General features: G+C 42.2%; 1 protein-coding gene across 7 annotated transcripts in view; it reads right to left on the reverse strand.

Annotated features, from left to right (window-relative positions):
- Positions 1-431: 431 nt before the first annotated feature.
- Positions 432-25,446, reverse strand: part of Slc22a4 (solute carrier family 22 member 4) — a 67,343-nt gene continuing 42,328 nt past the window's right edge. For 6 of the 7 annotated variants that reach the window (XM_074057221.1, XM_074057224.1, XM_020161343.2 and 3 more), the window contains 5 exons: positions 23,082-23,182; positions 21,612-21,826; positions 9,948-10,130; positions 5,299-5,434; positions 432-3,269 (listed from right to left, as the gene is read on the reverse strand). In XM_074057221.1, the coding sequence (XP_073913322.1) occupies positions 3,194-3,269; positions 5,299-5,434; positions 9,948-10,130; positions 21,612-21,826; positions 23,082-23,182 (711 nt within the window). In that variant the 3' untranslated portion in view covers positions 432-3,193. The remainder of the gene's footprint in view (positions 3,270-5,298; positions 5,435-9,947; positions 10,131-21,611; positions 21,827-23,081; positions 23,183-25,446) is intronic. The other variant, XM_074057222.1, reaches the window with a different exon arrangement.

Consider the following 25,446-nt stretch of genomic DNA (forward strand, 5'->3'; position numbering starts at 1 on the left):
TTTTTTTTTTTTAGTACTGGTCCATGGTCCCTTGGACCCTATCACTTTGGGCCCAAGGCAAGGCTGAACATCATGGCGGGGAGCAGGTGGAAGAGCAAAGCTCCTCACTTCATGGCAGCGAAACAGTGAGAGGAAGAGGTGCTGAGGTCCTATTATTCCCTTCAAGAGCAAGCCAATGACCTACTTATCCTAACGAGGCCCCACCTCTTAAAGGTTCCACCACCTCTCAATAGCACCATCAGCTAGGAACCAATCCTTCAACCCATGAGCCTTTGGGGGACTATTTACATAATGAAAATTTGCATTTGAGGATCATTGCTTTTAGGTGATGCCAACAAGAGCATGTTAAAAACTAAGGGCACTCCTGTCTGTGTGCTGTAGCTCTGGATGTGCTTAAGGGCCAGTAGCTTGTCACAGTGCTGTTCTCTATAAGTCATTTCTTTTTCTTTTCTTCTTCTTCTTTTTTTTTTTTTGTGTGTGTGTGTTACTGGTATTTGAACTCAGGGCCTCCCTAGGGCTTGCTAGGCAGGTGCTCTACCACTTAAGCCACTCTGCGAGATCTGCTTTGGGTTGGGTAAACACCAAGATAGGGTTTCCTGAACTATTTGTCTAGGGCTGGCTTCCAACTGTCATCCTCCTGATTTCTGCCTCCTGAGTAGCTAGGATTACAGTTGTGAGCCACTGGTATCCAGCTATAAGTGATCTTCTTGAGACATGTGGCCTTGAGTCTCAGGACTGCTATTATCATCTCAGCGTGCCTGGCGCACAACGAGACGCAGAGCTGACATATACCTCTGAGCTTATGGTAATCTGATATCCCATTAGTGGTTTTCCTCTTTTATGCTGCTCACTCGTGGTGCTGAGGTTCTGCTATTGCTGACTTCGCATACACCTGGCTTGAGAGGATGCACTGAATATGGTGCTTTGGAAGGCAAGTATCCATAAAAAAAAAAGTTTAAACTTCCACTGCCTTCTTCCCTGGTGCTCAGTCCTCTTGGCTGTGGGGCAAGCAAGCCATCTCTACCCTGATAACTGGTTTGTGCAGTTTTTTTGATTTTCTGTTGACCATCATTATGTATCTTAAGCAGTTTTAGGGAACTTCATCATATGCTCAAAAACAAACGGGCTGGGTGCTGGTGGCTCATGCCTGTAATCCTAACTACTTGAGAGGCTGAGATTGGGAAGATCAAGGTTTGAGGCCAGCCCAGGCAAATAGTGAGACTCTATCTCCAAAATAACCAGTGCAAAATAGAGTGGAACTGTGGCTCAAACAGTAGAGTACCGGCTTTGCAAGCACGAAGCCCTGAGATCAAATCCCAGTTCCACCCAAAGCAAACAAACCAGGCTTGTTCCAGCAGCTTTGGTGGGCTCCCTTCTTGAAGCCAGGTGGGCCAGCCTGCCTACTTAACCTCTTGCTACATTTCACTTGCAAAATACTAGTAACATCTGCCATTGTGGTATAATATGATTTGTATTTCTGGTTCCTGTTTTAGAGCTTCTAAAACTCCTGTCTTGAGAGACAGAAGTGTCTTTTATTAGTCATAATAAACCCCTTTGATAACTTGTAGATTTGTACTAATGAGGTTACTTAGGGAGAGGCTCCTGGTCAGCCTTAGAATGACTGGGCCAATCTCCAGAAAGACCTAGTGACAGAGGATTAGTGGATTGGCTCTTTAGGTTTTGGCTTACCCACTAACATCTAGCACGGAGGCAAGAGACCAAACTCTGAAACTCCTGACACCCTTATTTTATTTATTTATTTTTAAAAATTTATTATTTATTTATTTATTTTGCGGTACTTGGGTTTGAACTCAGAGCCTATGCCTTGAACCAATCTGCCAATTCTTTTTTAGTGATTTTTTTTGCTTGTTTGTTTTTTGCGATACAGTCTCCCGAACTATTTGCCTGGGCTGGCTTCAAACCGCGATCCTCCTGATTTCTGCCCCTGAATAGTCAGGATTACAGGCGAACAACTCTTGGACAAGATTTGATGAGCTTCCAGGTGAGTGGGACCACATGCTGGGAAGGTCCTTTGTGTCTCTTCAGCGGCTGTTCATCTATATCCTGTCTCATAGACTGGCAAATGTGTTTCCCTGAATTTCTAGCAAATTTATTGAACTCAAGAAAGAATCCTAGAAAACTCTGGCTTGTAGCTAGTCTGTCAAAAGTATAGTGTCCTGTGTGAGGGCAGGCTTGTGAACTGAACCCTCAAACCTATTCTAACATTGAGTTGAATTAATTATTGAATTCAGTTATAGGACACCAGCTGGTGTCTGCTGTAGAGTTGCTGGATATGCAAGGGACCTCTCCCACCCCAAAGCCAGTCACTGAAATGCTGTGTTGAGCATGAGAATAGAATGAAGGAAAAAATTTTTTTTTTCCCTAACAGCCATCAGTTCCCCTGAAAGGAGTGCATAACTTCTTCTAGATATAAATACTGTATACAGTCATCCCTTAGTATCCTTGAGTGGTTGGTTCCAGGACCCCCTTGGATACTAAAATCAGAGGAAACTCAAGTCCTTTGTACAAAATGGTGTGGTATTTGTATATACCCTACTTTATATCATCTCTAGATTACTTACAATACAATGTATTGTATTACCTAATACAATGTAAAAAGCTGTTAAATGCTATTGTTTTGGGAATAATTACAAGGAAGAAACTCCATGTTCAGTACAGATGTAACCATCCTATCTTTAGCTATATATACACAACAGCAGCGATCAGTTTAGGCTGGTTGAATCCAAGGATTCAGAACCTGCAGACCATATAATCCTCTGGTTACGACACGATCTGAGTTCACTTTACAAGTAACTATAATTTTGAATGTGCTGGTCCATCTACACTTTTCCACATGTACACACATATACACATGTGTTGTCATCTAATAGTTGTATTAGATTTGTGTTAATCTTCATATGGATTTTACCAGTCCTTGACGAACACAAAAAAATCTTACAAACCTATTTTTCCAAATTAATTAGTAAGGAAGAGTCTCTAGAAATGCTTGTTCTTGAAGACAAGTGGACGGTCTGGAAGCGTGGTCCAGAGCATGCCAGATGAGTAGCATTTCTCCACATCAAGGTCCATTTGGATGTTAATTGCTATTGTGAGTCCATTCGGCAAGGAAGGCTTTAGTTTCTTCTTAGGGTCTTCTGTATATTTCAGCTTGTCAAATATGGTAGAAAGTTCATCAGAATGCAGTTATTAGAACTTTGGGATTTTCTTCTCTCTCCATTGAGACTCTTGATTTTTTCCCACATCTGAACCTGAGAATAAAATAACTGCTAAAGAAAATTAAATATTCAAGACTCCCCTCCTGGAAATGTCAAAATGACACTGAAAAGCATTTCTCCAATCAATGAACAAGTAATTATTTAAAACTCTAATTGAAGAACCTCATGAAACTCACGACTCACGAGCCTCCTGCCTCCACCTCTGAGTGCTGGGATTAAAGATGTGTGTACCATGTCTAGCTGATTTTCTTTTCTTATTGTTTTCCACCTTTATAGCTGCTTTTTTGCCTTTTAAAAATTATATTATCAGCTGGGTGAGGGTGGCTCACTCCTGTAATCCTAGCTACTTAGGAGGCTGAGATCAGGAGAATTTCAGTTCAAAGCCAGGCAAATAGTTTGTGAGACCCTATCTTGAAAATACCTAACACAAAAAGGATTGATGGAGTGACTCAAGGTGTAGGCCTTGAGTTCAAGCCCTGGTACTAAAACAAACAAACAAACAAACAAAACCAATTATATGATCAGCCAGCTGCTGGTAGCTCTGTCCTGTAATCCTAAATATGTGTGAAGCAGATATTGGGAGGATTGTGGTTCAAGGCCAGGCTAGGCAAATAGTTCGTGAGATCCCATCTTCAAAATAACCAGAGCAAAGTGGACTGGCAGTATGGCTGAAGTGGTAGAGTACTATCTAACAGGCCTGAGACCCTGAGTTCAAACCCCAGTAATCCCCCCCTCCAAAAAAATAATATGATCAGATATATCAATCTTTTCTTTTACAGTTCTTTGATTTTTATATTACGCTTGGAAAAACCTTCTCTAAAAATTATAAATATGTGTGTGTGTGTGTGTGTGTGTGTGTGTGTGTTTGTGTGTTCCAGTTCTAGTGCAAGGCTCAGTGGTAAAACACTTGCCTCACATATGTGATTCCCTGTGTTCAATACTCAGTACTGCAAAAAATTTTAAAATATGTGTCAGGTGCTGGTGGCTCACACCTTAATTCTAGCTACTTAGAAGGCAAAGATCAGGAGGCTGGAGGTTCAAAGCCAGCCCCAGGCAAATAGTTCTTGAGACCCTATCATGAAAAAAATAACACAAAAAAGGGTTGGTGGAGTAGCTCAAGTGGTAAGAGTGCCTACCTAGCAAGTGTGAGGCCCTGAGTTCAAACACCAGTGCCACCAAAAAAAATTTTTTTTAATGCTTTCTTCTAGTAGATTTATGATTTTTACATTTTAGACCTAACTGTTTTTACCTTTGTAGAATTTGCCTTTATGTATTTGGTAGGATTCATCTTTTTTTGTTGTTGTTTTTTATTTGGTTTGTGGTACTGAGGTTTGAACTTAGGGCCAAATGGTTGCTAGGCAGGTACTCTACCACTTGAGCCATTTTCCTAGTCCAGGATGCAACTTTTTTATTTATTCAAAATGTCTAGCTGAATGTTCTAACATCTTTTACTGAACAATCTGACTTCTCCCTCCCCCCAGTTATTTTTAATATTTATTTATCTGTATGTATATATTTTTTGAGATAGGGGTCTCACTATATTGCCCAGGCTTAGCTCAAATTCCTGGACTGAGGTGACCCTTCCCCCTTGCCTTCTAAGTAGGGGTCTACAGCACATGCCTGCCCCTCTCCTTCACTGATTTTGAATTGACACTGTGTGTGTGTGTGTGTGTGTGTGGTTGTGGGGATTGAACTCACGGCCTCACAGTTGAGCTCTATCACTTGAGTCATACCCCCAGTCCTTTTTTCTTTTAGTTTGTTTTTCAGCTAGGCTCTTGTACTAACTTTGCCTAGGCTGGCTTTGAACTGCAATCCTCCTACCTCTACTTCCTGAACTGGTACTTTTTATCACATACTGAATTCTCCATTATCCGGAACACTATCCGATTCCCTCGATTTCTGTTCCTATACCATGATCATGCTGTTTTAATTACCATTGCTTAACATTACATTTCATCATCAGACAGAGCTTGTCATCACTTAATACTCTTCTTTTTCAGACTCTTCCGAGCTATAGTCTTATATGTTTATTCTTCCTGTCATTTTGTTAAGTTCCACTTACCCTTTCACTTTCTGCATCTCTTCCAAAGTCTCTGGTAGAGTAACTCCAAAACTTTCAGGGAAAAAAAGGGTGACAATTCCAATCAGGACAGTCAGACTGCCCATGACAATGTAGGGCAGAAGTCTGTAATAAGCACCTGTGAAGCATCAGACAGCAGGATGTCAGTTACAAGCAGCGATTGCCTGGATGCGCTGGAGAAATATTTTGTAAAGGTAGTCAATTGCATGACAGCAGTTTTCAACCCAAACATTTTCGAAGAAAAAAGTCAGCAAAATACCCCAGTTTCTCCTTGGAAGCAGTGATCAACTGCATTTCTGTAATAATTTACCCTAGTTGATTGTGCATTAGTGTAAGGTTTTCATCCTTTCCTGCTAACTGGCATCTTCTTAGCTCAATCATGTGTGACAGGTGTTCCTTCCATAGAATTCTTTTCTTACCATAGGTTTCCTCTTAAGGTGGAGATAACTAGAGATGGGAGAGGGACATCAAGGGGAAAGAGGTTGACTAGGATGTTTCAGGGTCAGGTTCTGGCCATTTAAAATCTGATGTGACCTCACTTTTGCCCAAACCAGTGGGCTGCAGAGGAAGGCTAGGGCCACAGAGCTTTGAGACTCTTTAAAAAACAAAAACAAAACCTGGTCATGTGTGGTGACTCACACCTGTAACCTCAGCACTCAAGAAGCTGAGGCAGGAGATCAAGAGTTCCAGGCTAGCCTGGGATCCTTAGCAAGACCCTGTCTCAAAATCAAAACAAAACAACAACAAATCTAGTGCTATGTTCAATCCAATTTAAAAGAATAAATGGGGCTAGCAGAGTGGCTCAAGTGTTAAGAGCACCTGCTTTGCAAGTGTGAGCCCCTGAGTTCAAACCCTAGTGCCACCGAAAAAAAAAAAAAAGGCAGTCACAAAAGATTAAATGACAAATACTACAAATACTAGGTACATTTTGTGAAAGCATTATGCCTGGATTTTGTTTCATTTTGCAGCATTTACATATCTTCATTTTATACATAATTGGAAGACTCACTTTAGATGGGGTTACTAAGACAGGAGAATAAAGATCCTCATCTTGATTCCCTTCCTCATACGGAGAATACAGAGAAGCTATACAGTGAAGTGCAGTACTTTTTTTGACAATTGAGAAAAACATTGCTGGGTGCTGGTGGCTCACACCTGTAATCCTAGTTACTCAGGAGGCAGAGAACAAGAGGATTGTGGTTCAAAACCAGCCCAGGCAAAAAGTTCACAAGACCCTATCTCAAAAAACCCTTCACAAAAATAGGGCTGGTGGAGTGGCTCAAGGTGAAGGCCCTGAGTTCAAGCCCCAGTACTGCAAAAAAAAAAGAAAGAAAGAAAGAAAGAAAGGAAGGAAGGAAGGAAGGAAGGAAGGAAGGAAGGAAGAAGGGAGGGAGGGAGGGAGGGAGGGAGGGAGGGAAGGAAGGAAGGAAGGAAGGAAGAAAGGAAGAAAGAAAGAAAAACAATGATCTTGAGGTTTCTCTGGGGCCTCTGTGTTGCCACCATAGAGAAGAACGCTCTTTTTTGGGCTCTGCTTCTTATGTGGCAGTGCCCACCACTGGACCACCTGAGCGTCGTTTGAAAGTACAGAGAAGAACAAAGGAGAAACACAGCAGATATAATAATGCTGTCTCACGTGTGGCTCAGTGCAGTGCAGGAACATATTTCTCTTTCTCTGTAAGGATTTAGAATGTACCTTTTCTAAGAATTTCTGTGTCATTGGGGTATATGTGGGGGTGTTTGTAGGTTTGAACCAGGAAGTAATCAAGGGATGATTAGGAAGAATAAGGAGGTGAGTCTACGTTTCTCACCAATGGAGTCCTTAATGAAGACTAAGATAGGAATTCCAGATCCTCCATCCACTGACTATCCCATTAAAGTCCCTCTGGTGTTATTCCAGATTGATACATTTGATTCTATAAAAGCTAAAAAATTCTTGAGCATTTTTTAAGGATCATCTTTTTAATAGGATGTAAGATTGGTTTTACAAAACCTTATTAAGGGCTCAGAACTCATTTTTATATCTATGTTAAATCATCAATTTAATTTTCATAATCTATAACCAATACGAAAAATCCAAATTTAAATCCCATACAATTATTCTTACATGAATGCAGGATATTTATAAATTTTACATAAGATATATACCAATTTAGGTCAAAGTATTTCATCTATTAAATGTATTCATAAGGCCAGTTATCTAAATAAGATAGAAATAGAAACTGGGAGATATTAGGGCCTTCTTTTCACATGCAAAACGTGAAAACATACTTGTGTGTGCACCTATATATACACAAGCCTCAGAAACCTGAAAGTTATCTACATACTCCAGAAGTGAGCTTTCTGCTATTTTGCAAACTTCCTCAAAATGTTCTTTTTAAAAGAACATTTCTAAAATATGTATGGTGAGGCTTGACATTTATACTAGGTAGTTTGAGAAAAAGCAATGAAGTAAAAACATTGAGATCTGATTTAAAGTGGAAAAAATTACTTAACTTTTGTCATATCAGGACAACAAAGCAGCCCTTTTATGTCTCCATTTATTACAAGGGCATTACAAAACATTAACATAGTAACCCTTGTTGTCTTTCAGGCATTTCAAGGGCATCTCAGAACCAAGTATTTCCTATCAAGTGTGCAAGGAAACAGAACTGCAAAATAATTAGTAAGGCGAGACAGTGAGTCTTCCTTTTTATTTGAACACCAGTTTCCCATGTTTTGGAGCTATTCTGAATTTAACATTCATAGATAGGCATTTCTGCGTTGCAAAAAAATCATAAAGTCAAAATGCCAATGATAAACTAGGAAAGATTTATAACACATATAAAAGGGCTAATATCCTTACATCACAAAGACTCACACAAATCAAAAAGAAAAAGATGAACAAACCATGTTAAGAGACATGAGCAGTCTGCTCACTTAAAAATTAATGGAATTGCCAATAAATATATGAACAAAATTTAACATTATAATTCAATAAATAAAAACAAAAGCTGGGTATCAGCAGCTTACACCTGTAATCCTAGCTACTCAGGAGGCAGAGATCAGGATGATCGAGGTTCAAGGCCAAGCCAGGCAACAAAAGTGAGACTTTATCTCAAAAAAAAAAAAAAAAAACGTGGGGGGAGGCTAGTAGAGCATCTACCTCCAAAGTGTGAGACCCTGACTTCAAACTCCAGTACCACACACACACACAAAAGCAGTAATGATATCAATTTTTTCATATAGCAGATTACTAATGACTTTTTTTTTTGAAATGGGACTGGGGTTTGAACACAGAGCATCATGTCTGCAGAGCAGGTGCTCTACTACTTGAGCCACACCTCCAGTCCATTTTGCTCTGCTTAATTTTTTTGAGGGAGGTAGGGTTTTATGAATTATTTGCCCAAGTTAGCCTCAAACAACAATCCTTCCAACCTCTGACTCCCAAGTATCTAGGATTTACAGGTGTGAGCCACCAGCACCCAGCTCAGACTACCAATGATTTTTAAACTGGAGAGTCCCCTTTGGTGGTGAGGATACAGAGAACAACCACTCTTGTTGATTGTTGGATCATAAATTGGAACAATATTTAAAACTCAATTTGGCGATTTCTATGAAATTTTAAAAAGGCATTCTTTGCTCTGGCAATTTTACTTTTAGGACTCTGTGAATTCAAATATATATAAAGAAATGCACAAAGAGTGTAGAGGTATAGGTGCCTGTTTGTTGCAATACTATTTGTACAGGTTGAGCATCCTTTATCAAAGGTGCTTGGGACCAGAAATGTTTCAGATTTCAAAGTTTTTGAATTGTGGAATATCTGCATATAATTTATCACTTAAATATTCCTAATCTGAAACCTAAAATGCTCCAAAATCAGAGCACTGCAACTCAAAAAGTTTCAGATTTTTGAGTACTTTGGACTTTGGATTTTTTTTTTTTTTTTTTTTTTTTTTTTTTTTTTGGTGCTGGGGACCGAACTCAGGACCTTGCACTTGCCAGGCAAGCGCTCTTCCACTGAGCTAAATCCCCAGCCCTGGACTTTGGATTTTCAGATTAGGGCTGCTCAAGCTGCAATAACAAAAGCCTGGAAATGGCCTACATGTCCATCCATTGGAACCTGGTTAAATAAATTATGTATGTACATACATTAGAAGTCTATGTGCTTTTTAAAAGGAGACACTTTTTTCTTTTTGGTGGTAATGAGGTTTGAACTCAGGACCTCGCACTTGCTAGGCAGGTTCTTTACCACTTTACCTACCTCAGTAGGTGTACTTATTAAAAGGAAAGTAAAAGAGTAATCTCTTCATTTGAAAGGGTGTTCTGATACAATGTTAAGTACAACAAAGTTACAATGCATATACAACAATTTTGCTTCTGTGTTTAAATAAATATACACACATATATAATATATATATTTTGTTTTGCATATTTTTTCCATGTTGTTTGAATTTTGTTTTTGAGACAGGTCTTGCTAGGTAGTCCAGGCTGACCTCAAACTCCCAGTCCTTCTACCTCAGTCGGCCAAGGGCTGGGATTACAAGGCATGCACCGCTCTACTTGGCTCTGTTTAAATTTTCACAATGACAATCTACTACTTTTATATTTAAAACTAATTTAAAGAAAGTAAAAACTGAGCAGTGGCACCTTACCCAGGTAAACGAAGTAAGGAGCAGTGATGCTGCCCACTCTGGAGGCCGTGGAGGTGATCCCCACAGCCATATTCCTGACCAGGGTTGGGTAGAGTTCTGCTGTGAAGACGTACAGCATGGAGAAAGCAGAGGTGATCCCAAATTTCCCCAACATTACCAGACCAATGGACAAGAAGTAGTAATCTGGAAAAGATTGTACACAGGGCTGTTTTAGAACTGCTACTTAACTCAGTTGCTTTTCTTGTTCTTTTTTACCTTGAGGGGAATGTTCTCATTAATATAAAGTCGTCTCCAAATAACACTTCCTCTTCAAATGTCCTAGTAATTGGAGGTGGCTTTGTATTCTGATCTACTGTTATTCTAGGTCATTAATGCATCCAGTGACCTTTATCCACTTGTCTTTTATTTGTGACAACAGTTTTGTTGGGTCTGGGAACCGAAGGGACAGATGAGTGAGTCAGTATCCCATCCCCCATGGAGAGCACTAGGAGCCCTGCACCCTCAGGAGGAGACACATGGCCTCATAAACCTGCCACGGGGCTGATAGATAGGGTGCTCTCGAGGTTGTTTCCCCCAATAAGGGGCAAACAGACCAGCTCATCAAAGAGAGCCTGTGTGTGCAAATCCATGGCCAATGGAAAGAACCCACCTAACCCTCACCCTAACCTAGAGTTAAAGAGTCCATAAAAAGCCCCAGCCTTCACCTCAGCAGCGAGCCACCAGTTTCTGGGCTCCACTGCACTGCTCTAGCTACAGCCTTTTCTTTTTCTAATAAATCCACCTGTGTGTGCACTATCCGTGTCTCGTGACTTATTCCTAAGCCCAGTGAAGATAAGAACCCCTGTAGCAGCTCCTCCTGTACCCCACAACAGTTTCATGGCAAATTGTTACCATGTTAATATAGTTCGTTCATTCTTTCTTTCTTTCTTTCCTTTCTTTCTTTCTTTCCCTCTCTCTCTCATTGGAGACCACGTGGTGTAATGAATATCAGAAGTTCATGAACTTCCGGCCAGATTGCTTGGAAGACCAAGTATCTGGTCATGGGATGTGAGACTGAAGACAGAATCCTCCCAGCATTGTTCTAAGAACCATGAATGCCTTGCACGCATGATTGTTCCTACATTCAGTAGTGCTGTATTCTGTTTTTCAGAGCACAGAAGTTTAAACATATATCCTGTTTTGCCCAGAAGTTAACTATTAAACCACATATGCTTCATGATCAATAGCTATACACAGCAACTCAATAAATACTGAGGGAGCTGGGCATTCTAGGTCTGAGTCCTCTCTCAGATCCCCAGCCACCCCCTTGCTTGCAAATTTTGTGCTGACTCTGAGTCTTTCTTTTCAATGCTCACTCCCTCCCTTTTCTCTCTAGGTCCATGGCAAGTGGTGCCCAACATGGGGCTATTGTAGTGTGGGGTGTGAAGACAGGGACCTGAAGAGATTTGTGGCAATTATAAGTAATAAGACGTGCATACTTCCCGATTGAGTTGCAATTATAGGTGTGAGGATAATCTGGTGTGGATACTAAAGGCTGGGTAACAATGGGGCAGAATTCATCTATATTAATCATTATGTTTAAAGTGTCTAAAGTGTCTTTTAAAGCAATCTGGAGCCTCTGTAAGTTCTGATCAAATCAAAGAGCTTATTGACTATGTTCTCAAATTATTGTCCATGGTTCCTGGCGGAGGGGATATTGGATGTTGAAGTTTGGGATCTTATCGGGTAAATATTATGAAAGGAGCACAGACAGGGCACTCATATTCTAGTACAGATATTTTCTATGTGGTCACTGGTAAAAATGGTGCTTGAGCCATTTTGGGAAAAAGAAAGTAAAAAGCAAACTGTGACTCAATGTGAGTGTCCTTTGCCTAATGCTCCACTACCTCCTCCTCCACAGGAATGGAAAGAAACTAACCTTTTAAAAAGAAACCCGATATATATTTAGTGAAAGAACCTAAACAGAAGAGTTGTCTCCTGTACAAAAGGCTTGGAATAAATATAAAGACACGTTTGACTTTATAGAGCCAGATGATCTGATGTTATTTCCGCTTACAGAACAAGCTGACGGACAGGGGAGAATTCAGAGTTCATCAGATGTTTGATTTAAAAACTCTTTGAGCTTTTTGAGATAGTATGAAAGAGAATGAGGTTCAGGCTCTGTTTACATTAACTATTTTGGAGTCTTTAAATAAAGTGTGGTTACCTCCTTGGGATTGGCATCAGAGAGCCAAAGTGGCTTTATCAGGAGGTCTCTATTTGTAATGGAAAACAGCTTTTGGAGATTTTGCTCAAAAAACTGCCAGACTTGATACTCAAAACAATGTGGCTATCACCTTTGAAATGGTAATGGAGACTGGTGCTTTCTTAACCTTTCAGGCACAATTAACTTATAACCCTCAGGCTCATGAACAGTTCTCCCTGTGTACACATCACACATGGCAAACTTTACCAGAACCTGGAGAGCCTTATAAATCTTTTCTAAAATGCTTTTAAGGACCTTCTGATGCTTTGGTGATTTTTTAGATCGCTTGACTAAAGCTGTAAGCCAACAGGTTGTTCATCCTCAAGCTGCTGATGTACTCATAAACAACTGGCTTAGGAGAATGCTAATGAAGACAGTAATTGATTATGATTCAGATTTAGCACAATGACCACTGTTAATCTCCCCTCTACCTGCAGGGCCTTGTCCATAAAATGGCTAATAAAGAACCTGTATAGGTGGAACAGAGGCCTATAACTGGGGAGAAATTACAACATTTACGCGAGCTGGTAAAACAACATTGGATACAGTCATATTGAACCTACACCAGTCCATGGAATTACTCCCATCTTTACTGTTCCAAAGAAGTCAGGAAAATGCAGGCTGCTTCAAGATTTAGCAACTATTAACAAAGTTATGCAGCCCATGGGGCCCTTGCAACCAGGATTAGTTACTCCAAGTGCCATCCTTATGCATTCGCCTCTTATTGTTATGATTTAAAAGTTTGCTTTTTACTATACCATTATGTGAAGAAGATAAGAAAAAATTGCATTTAGTGTACCTACTCTTAATCTAAGGAGCCAGTGAAGTGCTATCAATAGTCATTTCTCCCACAGGGATGCTGAACAGTCCCATTATATGTCAAAGTTATGTTGATACTGCCATACAACCTACCCGATTATTGTTCCCTGAAGCACATATTACCCATTGTATGGATGATACATTACCAGCAGCAGAACATCAAGAAAATCTCACCAAAATTTATATGCATCTACAAAACCAGTTAAAGCTGGCTTACAAATTGCCCCAGAGAAAATGCAAACTATCCCTCCATTCCAATATCGAGGTTATGTTATGGATAAAAAAGGGATTAAACCTCAAAAAGTTCAAATTAGGCAAAAAAAAATCTAAATACTTTAAATTATTTTCAAAAATTATTGGGTGACATAAATTGGATTTAGACCTATGCTGGGAATTCCTACTTCTGCTTAAAAAATTTATTCAGAGTATTAAAAGGTGACCCAGATTTGTCTTTTCCTCAACAGCTGACATCTTCTACAGAACAGAAATTACAAATAGTAGAAAAAGCTATTTCAAAATCTCAAATAGCTAGAGTCCAACCATTATTTTCAGTCTCCCTTATTATATTTAACACATTAAAATCTCTTACAAGAATAAATCCATGAGGATTGCATGCCAACTAATCCTGACAAATGGATGTCACACATATAAAAGGTTTTGGCCGGTTGGGATTCATTCATGTTACTGTAGACACCTTTTTTCATGCAATGTGGGCTACTTGTCACACAGGTGAAGCAAGTGTCATGCAAAGTCACATTGTTGAGAATGCTTTGCTATTTTGGGGATATCACATACAATTAAAACAGACAATGCTCCTGCTTACACAGGAAAAAGTTTCCATCAGTTTTGCGCTCTTTGGGAAATTCAACACATTAGAGGGACGCCTTATAATCCTCAAGGTCAGGCCATTGTGGAACGTATGAATGGTGTACTTAAAAGACAATTGTTAAAACATAAAGGGGGACTCATGGAATCCCCACACTCTCAATTACATATGGCTTTACCAACCTTAAATTTTTTCACATTTTCGGATGATGGATATGTGCCTTTTGAATGACATTCTCAAAATACTGCAATCACTAAAAATGTTGCCTTTGGTTATGTGGAGACACCCTGAATCAGGCCAGTGGAGGGGACCAGACAAGCTGTTAACATGGGAGTGTGGATATGGTTGTATTCAAGAATATGCTAACATAGATTGTGTTTGGGTTCCAGGAACAAATACAAAACCATACAATGGACGGAGAGATAACCAACCCACACTGGGTGACGACCCCAGCCTCGGCCCCAGACACATGGGCTCTGGTAGCTGACTTTGTAGGCTATAAGCTGAGGCAGAAGGGTTATGTCCTTGGGGCTGCTCTGTGTGCTGGGAGCGTCAACAAAGAGATGAAACCACTGGAGGGACAAGTACAGGAGTGGATGGTGGCCTAACTGGAGACACGCCTAGTTGACTGGATCCACAGCAATGGAGGCTGGGCAGAGTTCACAGCTCTGTACTTTGAACCCTTTTAAATATTTTCAAATGCATGTATTTAGTCTACTTGAAGTCATCATTATAATTGTATGCTTACTTTGGTGGGGTTAGCTTCTGGGTAAAGCTTGTTATGCTTACTTTGTTACAAAAACAAAAAGGGGGACATGTTGGAGACCACGTGGTGTAATGAATATCAGAAGTTCATGAACTTTCGGCCAGATTGCTTGGAAGACCAAGTATCTGGTCATGGGATGTGAGACTGAAGACAGAATCCTCCCAGCATTGTTCTAAGAACCATGAATGCCTTGCACGCATGATTGTTCCTACATTCAGTAGTGTAAGTGCTGTTTTTCAGAGCACAGAAGTTTAAACATATATCCTGTTTTGCCCAGAAGTTAACTATTAAACCACATATGCTTCATGATCAATAGCTATACACAGCAACTCAATAAATACTGAGGGAGCTGGGCATTCTAGGTCTGAGTCCTCTCTCAGATCCCCAGCCACCCCCTTGCTTGCAAATTTTGTGCTGACTCTGAGTCTTTCTTTTCAATGCTCACTCCCTCCCTTTTCTCTCTAGGTCTGCTTCTCTCTCTCTCTCTTTCTCTTTTTCTTTCAGTACTGGGGATTAAATTTAGGCCTTGCACTTACTAGGTAAGCACTCTACTACTTGAGCCATGCCCCCAGCCCTTTTGTTTCAGTTTGTTTTACAGATAGGGTCTTGTGCCAACTTTGTCTGAACTGGCTTCAAACTACAGCCCTCTTACATACACCTCCTCAGTAGCTCGGATTACATGTGTGTACCACCATGTCCAACTAAATTTAATCTTTAAAGAGAAGGGTCAATCCTTTCCATTATGTTTCCTTTTGTTAATAAAACTATGGGCTGGGGGTGTGGCTCAAGTGGCAAGGCCCTGAGTTCAAACCCCATTACTACCAAAAAAGAAAAGAAAAGAAAAACTGTCAATTTCTTGACCTGACATATTAATGATATAAGAAAGCTAGACATAAGAGGAAAAGGGAAGGCTATGTCCCTTTGTGTGCTATTTAACCACATAAAGAGTCAGACCCTAATATTTTAGTTATTACTAAATTTATACTGGAACCAGTTCGCACTCCTGTTGGGTCTGGGAGCCTAAAGGTCAGATGAGTGAGTCAGTATCCCATTCCCATGGAGAGCACTAGGAGCCCTGTATGCTGAGGAAGAGTTACATGGTCTCATAAATCTGCCACAGGGCTGGTAAACACAGTGCTCTCAAGATTGTTTCCCCCCCATAAGGGGCAAACAGACCAGCTCATTGAAGAGAGCCCGTGCGTGCAAATCCACAGCCAATGGAAAAAACCCACCTAGCCCTTACCCTAACCCAGAGTTAAAGTTTCCACAAAAAGCCCCAGCCTTCACCTGAGCAGGGAGCCACCGGTTTCCGGGCTCCGCTGCAATGCTCCAGCTGTAGCCTTTCCTTTCTCTCTAATAATCCTACTTTGTGTACCAACCTTGTCTCACAAGCCAATCAACAGCCTCCTGAGCCAGTTCTCTGTCCTGTGAAGGTAAGAACCCTCAACACTGGCCCACAGCATTTCACGCTGGCACGTAACATTTCTGAGACTGAACAAAGGGACATCTCTCCTGGACCAAGGTTGGTATGACTGAGCACCAAACCAGCAAGAGTTTGCCAAGGTGTGGCTGTGAACCTCTGGTGCTCTGCTGGATACTCCTGCTGGGGGATCCTCCTGCTAGCCAAAATCAGGCTTCCCTGTGCTGCTCCCTGTTTCTCTCTCTGTTCCTGTCTTCCTGAGGGACTTTCCCATCATGGTATCGAACCAATAGGTCCTAGCCAACTTTGGCTTCACAGCGATTCTGGCTCTGGGGGTGCTCTCTGCTCCCTCCCTGTGAGCTGAGACCTAGCCCAGGGTTGATTTGGGCATGGCCTTATGCCATGTTGGAGGAGGCCTGTTAGGTTTCAGCACCTGGCGATCTTCTTCTTCTCTGACCTGTCTGTACCGCTTTCAGCTGGGGCAGCAACCTGAGTGGAGATTTTGTGTGGCCGACAGTGTTCCAGTACTACTTAGTGGGAATGACCTGAAAGCACACTTAACAGTTTATCCCTCAAGCATGTGTTCTATCTCTCGGCTCTGCTCCCCCTCCCAGGATGTCAGGTCACCCCTTCTGTCGCCTCCAGAAGCAGAGGACATCTCTGTCTGCCTTCTCCTCCCTGTGCTTACTGAGACTCTGGCCTCCCATGGGAAACATACCATAGTTTGTTATGTCTTTCTTCAGTTACTCCCACACCTAGTTTCTCATGCACCTTGGTCCTCACCAGCTTTCAATCGGCTGCTGGGCACCAGCAGAGGCAAAGGCACCTCATGAAACCGTGGCCCAGAGAGGTGGACCCAGTGGGGTGAGGATTGACAGAGGACCGGAGCTCCACACCACACTTGCACCTAAACCACCCCCGCACACGCAGCTAAGACAATCCATGGGAAGATCCCAGAGCCAGCGCCACTGCTGCCAGCTGAGCGGCAGCGACCACAACCCACCGCCATTCCCCCAAAAAGACATGAGAAGGGAAGTAATTGTGAGCATCCACATATGGGAGGAGGAGTGGTGGGCCACAGGGACAGTCCTGGCGAGGTTGAGGACCAACATGGGCCTCCCACTGCACCACACGCATGCCCTAAACCCACCCCCACAAGTGGAGGAGGGAAAAGCACACATGAGGATGCCATCCCATCCTGTCCTGCCACACTGTGGTGATGCCTGCCACAGCTAAGGCAATCCATGAAAAGGGCCCAGCACGGGTCCAAAGCTGCCGCTGCACACAGTGACAAACTGTGATCTGCTGCCACTCCCCCATAAAGGGACGAGGGGAAAAACAAACAAATGAGCCATGCCCACGGGCAGGAGGAGGAGTGGTAGGCTGCAGGGGCAGACCAGGACAGAGCGGGTTGCTTGTCCTGGGCATGGGGGAGGGTGGCAGGCCTTGCCCAAGCCCAGCACCCAGCCCCACTTTGCCCCAGAGCCTAACCAACCCAGTCCTTGGATTCAATTCTTATCTCAAAGTTATGGTCCCCAAAAAGCATTAATGTAACCTTATGGGAACAACAAAAATGGGTGTTGCTATGGTTTCCAGACCTCTCATTTAAACCATCCTACACTTTTGGCCTCAACATAAAAAAAAAAATTCCTCAAATATTGACACTAGTCGTCCCTTTGTGTCACTGTGCTTGCCCTGGGACTCCCTCTGAGTTCCCTTCTCTAACTTTACAGACACTTCTCCAGGTGATGCATCCCATTGTTAAAAAGTAGCCTTTGTTAAAGAGGCTGCCTGCTTTTGGTAATAAAAGGCTAAAAGGTAGGATCCTAGAGTTTTTCTCACTGCATTGGTAAGGGTGGCCACAGTCTGACCAGTCACTACATTTCCTGGCCACAGATGGCAGAAAGAAATCATGAGATAGGGACACCTGCTCTTGTCAAGTCAATCCCCAGTCAGGACACCAAGAAGAGAGAAACTGATCCAATTTTTATTGTTGCTGTTCTTCTAGATGGGACCTGCCCCCCGTCTTCCAGCCTCAGTACCCAAGCAGTCTCTGCTGGTCTGTCTACCAAAATATTGGAAGCTCTTCTCCCTAAAAATCTCAAAAAAAAAAAAAAGTCATCTTTCTTTGTACTGAGGCCTGGCCCCAATATCCATTGGGTAACCAAGACCATACTCCAATTAGACCTTTTCTGTAAAAAGGAAAAAAAGTGAACTGAGGTCCTCTATATACAGCTTTTCTTTTATCTCCAGACCACCCAGAATAGCTCCATAATTGCCATCTAGATACTCAAACACTGGCTGTTCTTTGTAAGCCACAGGATAAACATGGGAAAGGAGGACCAGAAAAGCCCCTTACCAGTGACAAGGTCCCCATCCCTACTGTTCCCTTTACTGCTCCACCCTCTGCCCCACCTTCTGAGCCACCCCAATATTTGGAACCTCCTAATGGATGTTTCCCACTTCAACAGGCAGTGGTAGGAAGAGGGTGAGTCTATGTCCCCTTCCAGTTATGAGATCTAAGGGAGATTAAAAAGGATCTGGGTAGCTATACTGATGCCCCAGACCAATATATCCAGGCCTTTTTTTCTGTGATCCAAAACTTTGACTTGGCATGGAAAGATATCATGCTTCTCCTTGACAAGACTCTTTCCTCATTAGAAAAACAATGGATCCTGGCCCAGGCCACTCAGGTTGGAAACAATTTCCATCTATAACAAGCCCCAATACCCATGGCACCTGGAAATGAGGGAATAAATATGGCCATGCCCACAGAAGCACAGGTAGTCCCCTTGGCAGATCCACATTGGGATCAAAATGACGAGGAGGATGAATGGCATCAATGCCACTTCATCCATCTTATAGTGGAAGGGCTAAAACAGGCCAAAGCTAAACCTCTACACTTTTCCCAGGTGACTGTAGTACAACAAGGCCCTGAGGAAAACCCCCTTACCTTTCTACAGCACCTTAACAATGCTATCTGAAAGCATACCACAGTGGACCCAGAGTCCCACCCAGAGGTGGGAGAGGTTCTCCTCAAAGATAAATTTTTAACTCAGTCAGCCCCAGATGTTCATAGAAAACCTCAAAGTCTGGTCGAAGGGAAAAAGTTATTGGATGAACTAATGTAACTAGCCATGTCTGTATACTATAACCAGGACATCACAAGAAAGAGAGAAAAGGATAAAAACACACCATGACCTAATCACAAATCTCAGGGAGTGCCCCACATGACAGCAGTCTACATTTTGTGTTTGCTACCATTGTGGACAGGAGGGGCACTTCTGCAGGGAATGCCCAAAAGGGGAACAGACCGGGACACAGCCTTGGCCCCACCAGGACCCTGCCCTCTCTGCAAAGGTAACCACTGGAGATCTAAGTGCCCCCATCTCTAGGTGGAAGGTGGGGTGCCACCTCCTATGGATTGATGGGTCCTAGGGCCTCCTGTCCAGGCTCCACTTCTTAACATCAATGTTTAGGAGCCTCGGGTAACCAAAATAGTAGAAAAGCAAAAGGTTATCTTCCTCCTAGACAGTGGAGCCCATTTCTCTGTCTTACCATTCTCTCCTGGTCCCCGGTCCAATAACAAGGTTATCATTTGGGGAAAATCTTGCTAGTTCTTAGAGCACTATTTTACTTGACCTCTGGCCTGCTCTTGGGGAGACCTCCACTTCTGTCACTCTTTTCTCACAGTCCCTGAGACTCCAGTGCCCCTGCTGGGACGGGATTTACTATCTCAGCTAAAGGCTCAAATTCTACTCCCTCCAGGAGTCTATCTCTGTTGTCCTCCTTCAGGAACAAGTAGATCCCAGTGTGGACTGATGGAATGACTGTAGGGTGACTAAAAATGGCCTTCCCAATTCAAATAAAACTCAAAGATCCTTCACAGTTTCCCCATCAAAAGCAATATCACCTAAAGCCTAAAAGATGACAGAGTATTTTGCCCATTATTAACTCCCTAAAATAATAGGAACTTTTAGTAAAATGCTTAAGCCCCTCTAACACTCCAATTCTTGCTGTCCAAAAAGGACCAGATAAATAAAAACTTGTTCAAGATCTCCAGCTCATGAATAAAGCAGTCATCTCCCCTCCACCCAGTTGTTCCCAGTCCCTATACTCTATTGGCTCAAATACCCTCAAAAGCACAATATTACTCTGTACTAAACTTAAAAGACACTTTCTTTTACATTCCTCTACATCCTGATGGTCAGTCTCTGTTTGCCTTTAAAGACCCCACTAACCCCTCACAACAGTGAGATAGCCAATTCATGGTCCTTCTGGAACAACATATGGAGCTGGGCTCCTTAAACACTACCTCTGGCTGGCTCCCCTTTTTATGCTCCTTCTAATATTCCTGTTTGGGCCTTGTATAATAAATGCTATCTCCAGATTCATATCTCAACAGGTCCAATGGATCAAATTCCAGCTACTAGTCAAGGAATAACTCTCCTCCGCCTACACATGAGCCCTCAGTCCAGTTCTACTGGGGGGCCTCTGGAGACTACACGGTCAACCCCTGAGACAAGTACCACCATACATACCCTACCCCCAGCCCTGCCCCATTGCCAGCAAGAAGCAGCTAGACGAGTCATCGCCCCTCTCCCCAACAGCAGTTGGGTACTTGGCTCAGAGGGGGGACTTGTTGGGTCTGGGAGCCTAAAGGACAGATGAGTGAGTCAGTATCCCATCCTCCATGGAGAACACTATGAGCCCTGCACCCTGAGAAGGAATTACATGGTCTCATAAACCTGCCGCAGGGCTGGGAAACACAATGCTCCCAAGGTTGTTTCCCCCATAAGGGGCAAAAAGACCAGCTCATCAGAGCCCATGTACGTGAATCCATGGCCAATGGGAAAAACCCACCTAACCCTCACCCTAAGCCAGAGTTAAAGCATCCATAAAAAGCCCCAGCCTTCACCTGAGCAGGGAGCCACCGGTTTCCGGGCTCTGCTGCACTGCTCTAGCTGTAGCCTTTCCTTTCTCTCTAATAAATCCTACCTTGTGTACCAGCCTTGTCTCATGAGTCAATCAGCTGCCTCACGAGCCAGTTCTCTGGCTTATGAAGGCAAGAACCCTCAACACTGGCCCACAGCGTTTCACACCAGCATGTAGCTCTACCAACTATAACACTTGAATGTACACTTCAGAGTAAAGGTTTAAAAATACCAAGAAATTAGGAATCACCTTGTGATTTAAAAACAGAGGTTGAAATGCTTAAGGGAGTCTTTCTATGATGATCATGACTGGGAGACTTACTCTCCTTCTTTAATTGACGACTTTTTTTTTTTTGGCAGTTTAGAGTTTGAACTCAGAGCCTCATGATGGCACTCTACTACTTGAACCATGTCCCCAGCTCTTTAGTTGGTGACTTCTGATTCCCCATGGGCAACTCTTCTGTTTAGGAGCAGTTGTTTTGAACGCAGGAAACTACATAGTTAGCTATTACCTGTGTAAATGACCTGTGAATGGTTTATGACTCCAAGGCTAAGTGCAGTGACTCACAAGCAGCTAGTCAATGTTTACTGATATTCTAGATCACTTATGCACCCAGATTTTCTGGGAAGCTGTTAATCTCATTAACTTCTTACCTGCAGGTACCAGTTGAATCAAGAGGAGCACACCTCCTCCCCAGAAGAGAACCCCAGCTATGATATAACGCCTGGGCAGGGTCCTTAGTAACAGCCAGGCTGTGATGTAAGCTGGAACTTCAATCAGGGCTGAGAGGAAACAGTTCAGGTAAGCATCTCCATGTAAATTAGGAACATTGAGCGACAGAGCAAAGTAACCCACTGAGGTTAGCATCCTGAAAGATAAAAGACAAAGGATAAAAATACAAAAGGATGGCCAAAATCACTCTAAAACTTTGTGATAATCAAGAGGCTGTTCCTATAAGCAGCCATTAGTCACATGTGGCTATTTAAATGGAAATTAAATTAAATTACAAATTCAGCCCCTCACTTGAAATGACATGCTTTAAGTGCTCCATAGCCACATGTAGCACTAGTGGCTACTATATTGGAAAACATATTCTGCACTTATTCCATCATTGTAGAAAAGTGCTGTTGGACAGTGCTAGCCTAGATCTACTACTATTCAACAGTGCAGAATCCTCTGTGTAGAAATTTACTTATTATTCATATGGCTGAAAAGGACAGGATATCTGAAGGATGTTTTCAGGAATATTGGCTCTCTACATAAACTAGACCAAGGCGGGTAGCACAAAAATGAATCCAAAACCAAATGAAAAATTCAACTTTAGTGCCTTAGGGATCTTAGCAATTTTCACATGTAGGAATAAGGGCAGCATGGATGGAACTAGTGACTTCTTGGTTATTGGCTCAGAAGTGGCCACTGGCCGAGATACATCTGCATCAATGATATCTGTAGACATGTCAAAATGAAGGCAGCCCATAGTGAGGATGGCCATGTGCCCAGGAGGCACTTGCTTAATTTAGAGACATAAGCACTCTTATTGAGTGCCCAACAGCATGGCTCTAAACAGACTGGTTATAGCATATACCTACCAGTTCTGATGACTGTCTTTTTTTTGTGCTGCTGTCATGGGGTAGACAGTTTTTTCTTTTTCTTTTCTTCTCCATTTTTTGGAAGATACATTATTAAATCTAGCCTACACATACATTCTTTATTTCTGTGTCTTAAAAGCACTTGTTAGTTTGCTACTGGCAAGTGTAAAACTCTGGTCAGGATTCCAGTTTGGGCAAGGAGGATCCAGGTGATTCTAAACTCACTGCTTGATGGCTGCTTCAGCTTCAGGAAGCAGGAGCTGATTTAGTACCTTGGCTTTAGTCCAGGGGCATGATTTGTCTTCATCCCATAAATCTAAGAGGGAAGGGAACCCATCCCCTGTAGGTACCCATACTGCAGACTTAATATTGTTCCCTGTAATTTTTTTCAGTTTATAGCCTCATATATTTGCTAAATAACTTAGAATTCTATAATTTTTATTCTGCTGCCTTGCCATGTCTTGCTGGATTAAAGAAAATCTATTGCTTACTTAGGTGCTCTGTGTCTGTGTTTCCAGATCACTTATTGCTTACCATAGCAGTAAAGACATAATGGTTATTGTGGCAATATTCCAAGTCCTGAACAGGTCCAGAATGAACACTTTCTGCTGCTTCAAGGAGTTCAGCTCCTGTAGCTAAAAGAATGCAAATAACCATGACAGTAAGAGGTAGTCAGGAAGTATCTTCAGCCATGATGTATGGAAAAAACTTACACCTGCAGCTCTTATTCTACCTTGAATATGCCTAGAAGTCTGAAAATTGGGGAGAGTAAGGGCATCTCCATATGTGATGCTTATTCCAATACTTTAAAATGTAGCCCCTTTTAGACAGGTAACATCAGCCATACTCTCTTCTTATTCAAAGCCTGACCATCCACACACAGCCTTTCCTTTACTCATGGTCATCACTGTGGATGGCCTTTATCACACTGTGCCGTGATTCTGGGTCTGTTGAGTGGAGAGGTCGTGTAGCCCCAAGTCCTGGAGGTCATGTCTATTTTTCTTGATGTCTCTCTCTCTCTCTCTTTTTTTATGGTACTGAGGATTAAGGTCAGGATCTTGTGCTTGCTAGGCAAGTGTTCTGGCTACCATTTGAGCTATGCCTTTAGCCCCTGTTGCTGTCTTTAACATCAGAACAGATTCTGGTTAACTGTAAGACCTTGGGCAAGTTACTGTTTATCTTCTTTGAGCCTCAGTTTACTTTTCTTGTAAAATGAGTATAATTGAGAGTTGAAAAGATTAAGTGAGATAACATATATAAAAATTACCATTGTAATAGAATCATAGTAAATGCCCAATAAATTTTAGCTATCATCATGATCACTATCATTATTATTATTATTATTATTATTACTGTACCATTGAGGAAAAGATGCTAGCCTTCAGTGATTAGCAGCAATTTCTTACTATTATCAATAGACTTCATTCTTTTACTTTTACTCTGCTGATGTTCACATGCCATGAGTTATGAATTTAGATAAGTAAACTGAATGAGTTGAAGTTAAAATAAAAGTTGCAAGGCTGTCCAGGAGATCTCTTGGAGATAAAGTAAAAGGCTTTGTAGCCCTATGGTGAGCATGCAGTAAGAGGCTGAGGAAAGAGTATCTCTTGGGAAGATGTGAGGGGGTTCGGCCTGCCTTTGTAGCAGGTGCTTCCTAAATGTTATCAGCATCCTTCTTCCAGGATAGTCAAGACACTCGCACAGCCCACAGCCATGTTGCCTTTTCTCTTCTGCACTATTTGGAGAACTTGCCTCAAGCAGTATGACCCTAGTCATCACAAAGCAAAGCCACAGCATCAACTAGCAGAATAAGAAGTCCTCCTGCAGGGCTCTTGGAGTGCCACACATTGACAGGACCTGAAGGTCATGCTGGGTCAACATTTGGCACTTCTATAGGGCCTTGTGGAAATGCAGACTGCCAAATCCCATGCTGGGCCCACTTAGTTTGTCTTTCATGGGGCCTGGAAACCTGGAAATCTGTATATTTAAAACTACTTGAGTGATCGTGATAAAGAGTTATGTTTAGAAACCTCAAGACAAGAATATTCTTATATCCAGTGGTTATCCCTGTCCTGGGTGGAGCCACAAAAATGTAGATGAGATACATGAGCAGTTGAAGGTGTTTCTTCCAAAGCCAGAGAAGCTCAAGATTGCTTTCCAAGATGATGCTACTCTAAATATTTTCCTGTCCAAGTTAATGCCACTGCCCCTACAATGAAGTAAAAAAAAATCACATGCATTTTGACACCAGAGAGACTTAGGTTACAAATCCCAGCTTAATATCCAAGTGATCTTGGACAAATTACTTAACTTCTATATGCCTCAGTCTCCTCTTCTGAAAAAATGAGGCCAGTTTAGTTTATGCTAGCAGTGGCTAGCATAGCAGTGAGTGGGACATACTGCCTGGCATCCGGTGGGCTCTTCGTTCTCATTCTGAATGGGCTGCCTGCTGGTGCAGGGCTATGCAGGCCTTCCCAAAGATCCACCAGGGCAGTGAGCAGGAGAGATGACTGGGCCTCAGGAAGGCATAAGCTCCCTTTCCCTAGGTGGATTTGTGTGGTTCAGGATACCGGTACATTGTGGCAAGAAAAAGAAACAAGGTGCAATCGAAGCATGTGTTTTGACACTGAGTTGTATTCTCATTTGTCCATAACTATATATCTATTTTATTTTTACTGGCTTTTTTTTTTTTTTTTTTGGTGGAATTGGTGAGATTGAACTCAAGGCCTTGCTAAGCAAGCAACCCCAGTCCTTTTGCTTTTAGTTTGTTTTTCAGATAGGGTCTCCTGTTTTTGCCTGGGCCAGCATTGGACTGTAATTCTCCTACCTCCACCTTCTGAATAGCTGGGATTACAGGCCTGTACCACTGCATCTGGCTCCTATGATGTTTTTGTTTTTT

The sequence above is a fragment of the Castor canadensis genome, chromosome 16 (assembly GCF_047511655.1).
Source record: "Castor canadensis chromosome 16, mCasCan1.hap1v2, whole genome shotgun sequence".
Taxonomy (NCBI): domain Eukaryota; kingdom Metazoa; phylum Chordata; class Mammalia; order Rodentia; family Castoridae; genus Castor; species Castor canadensis.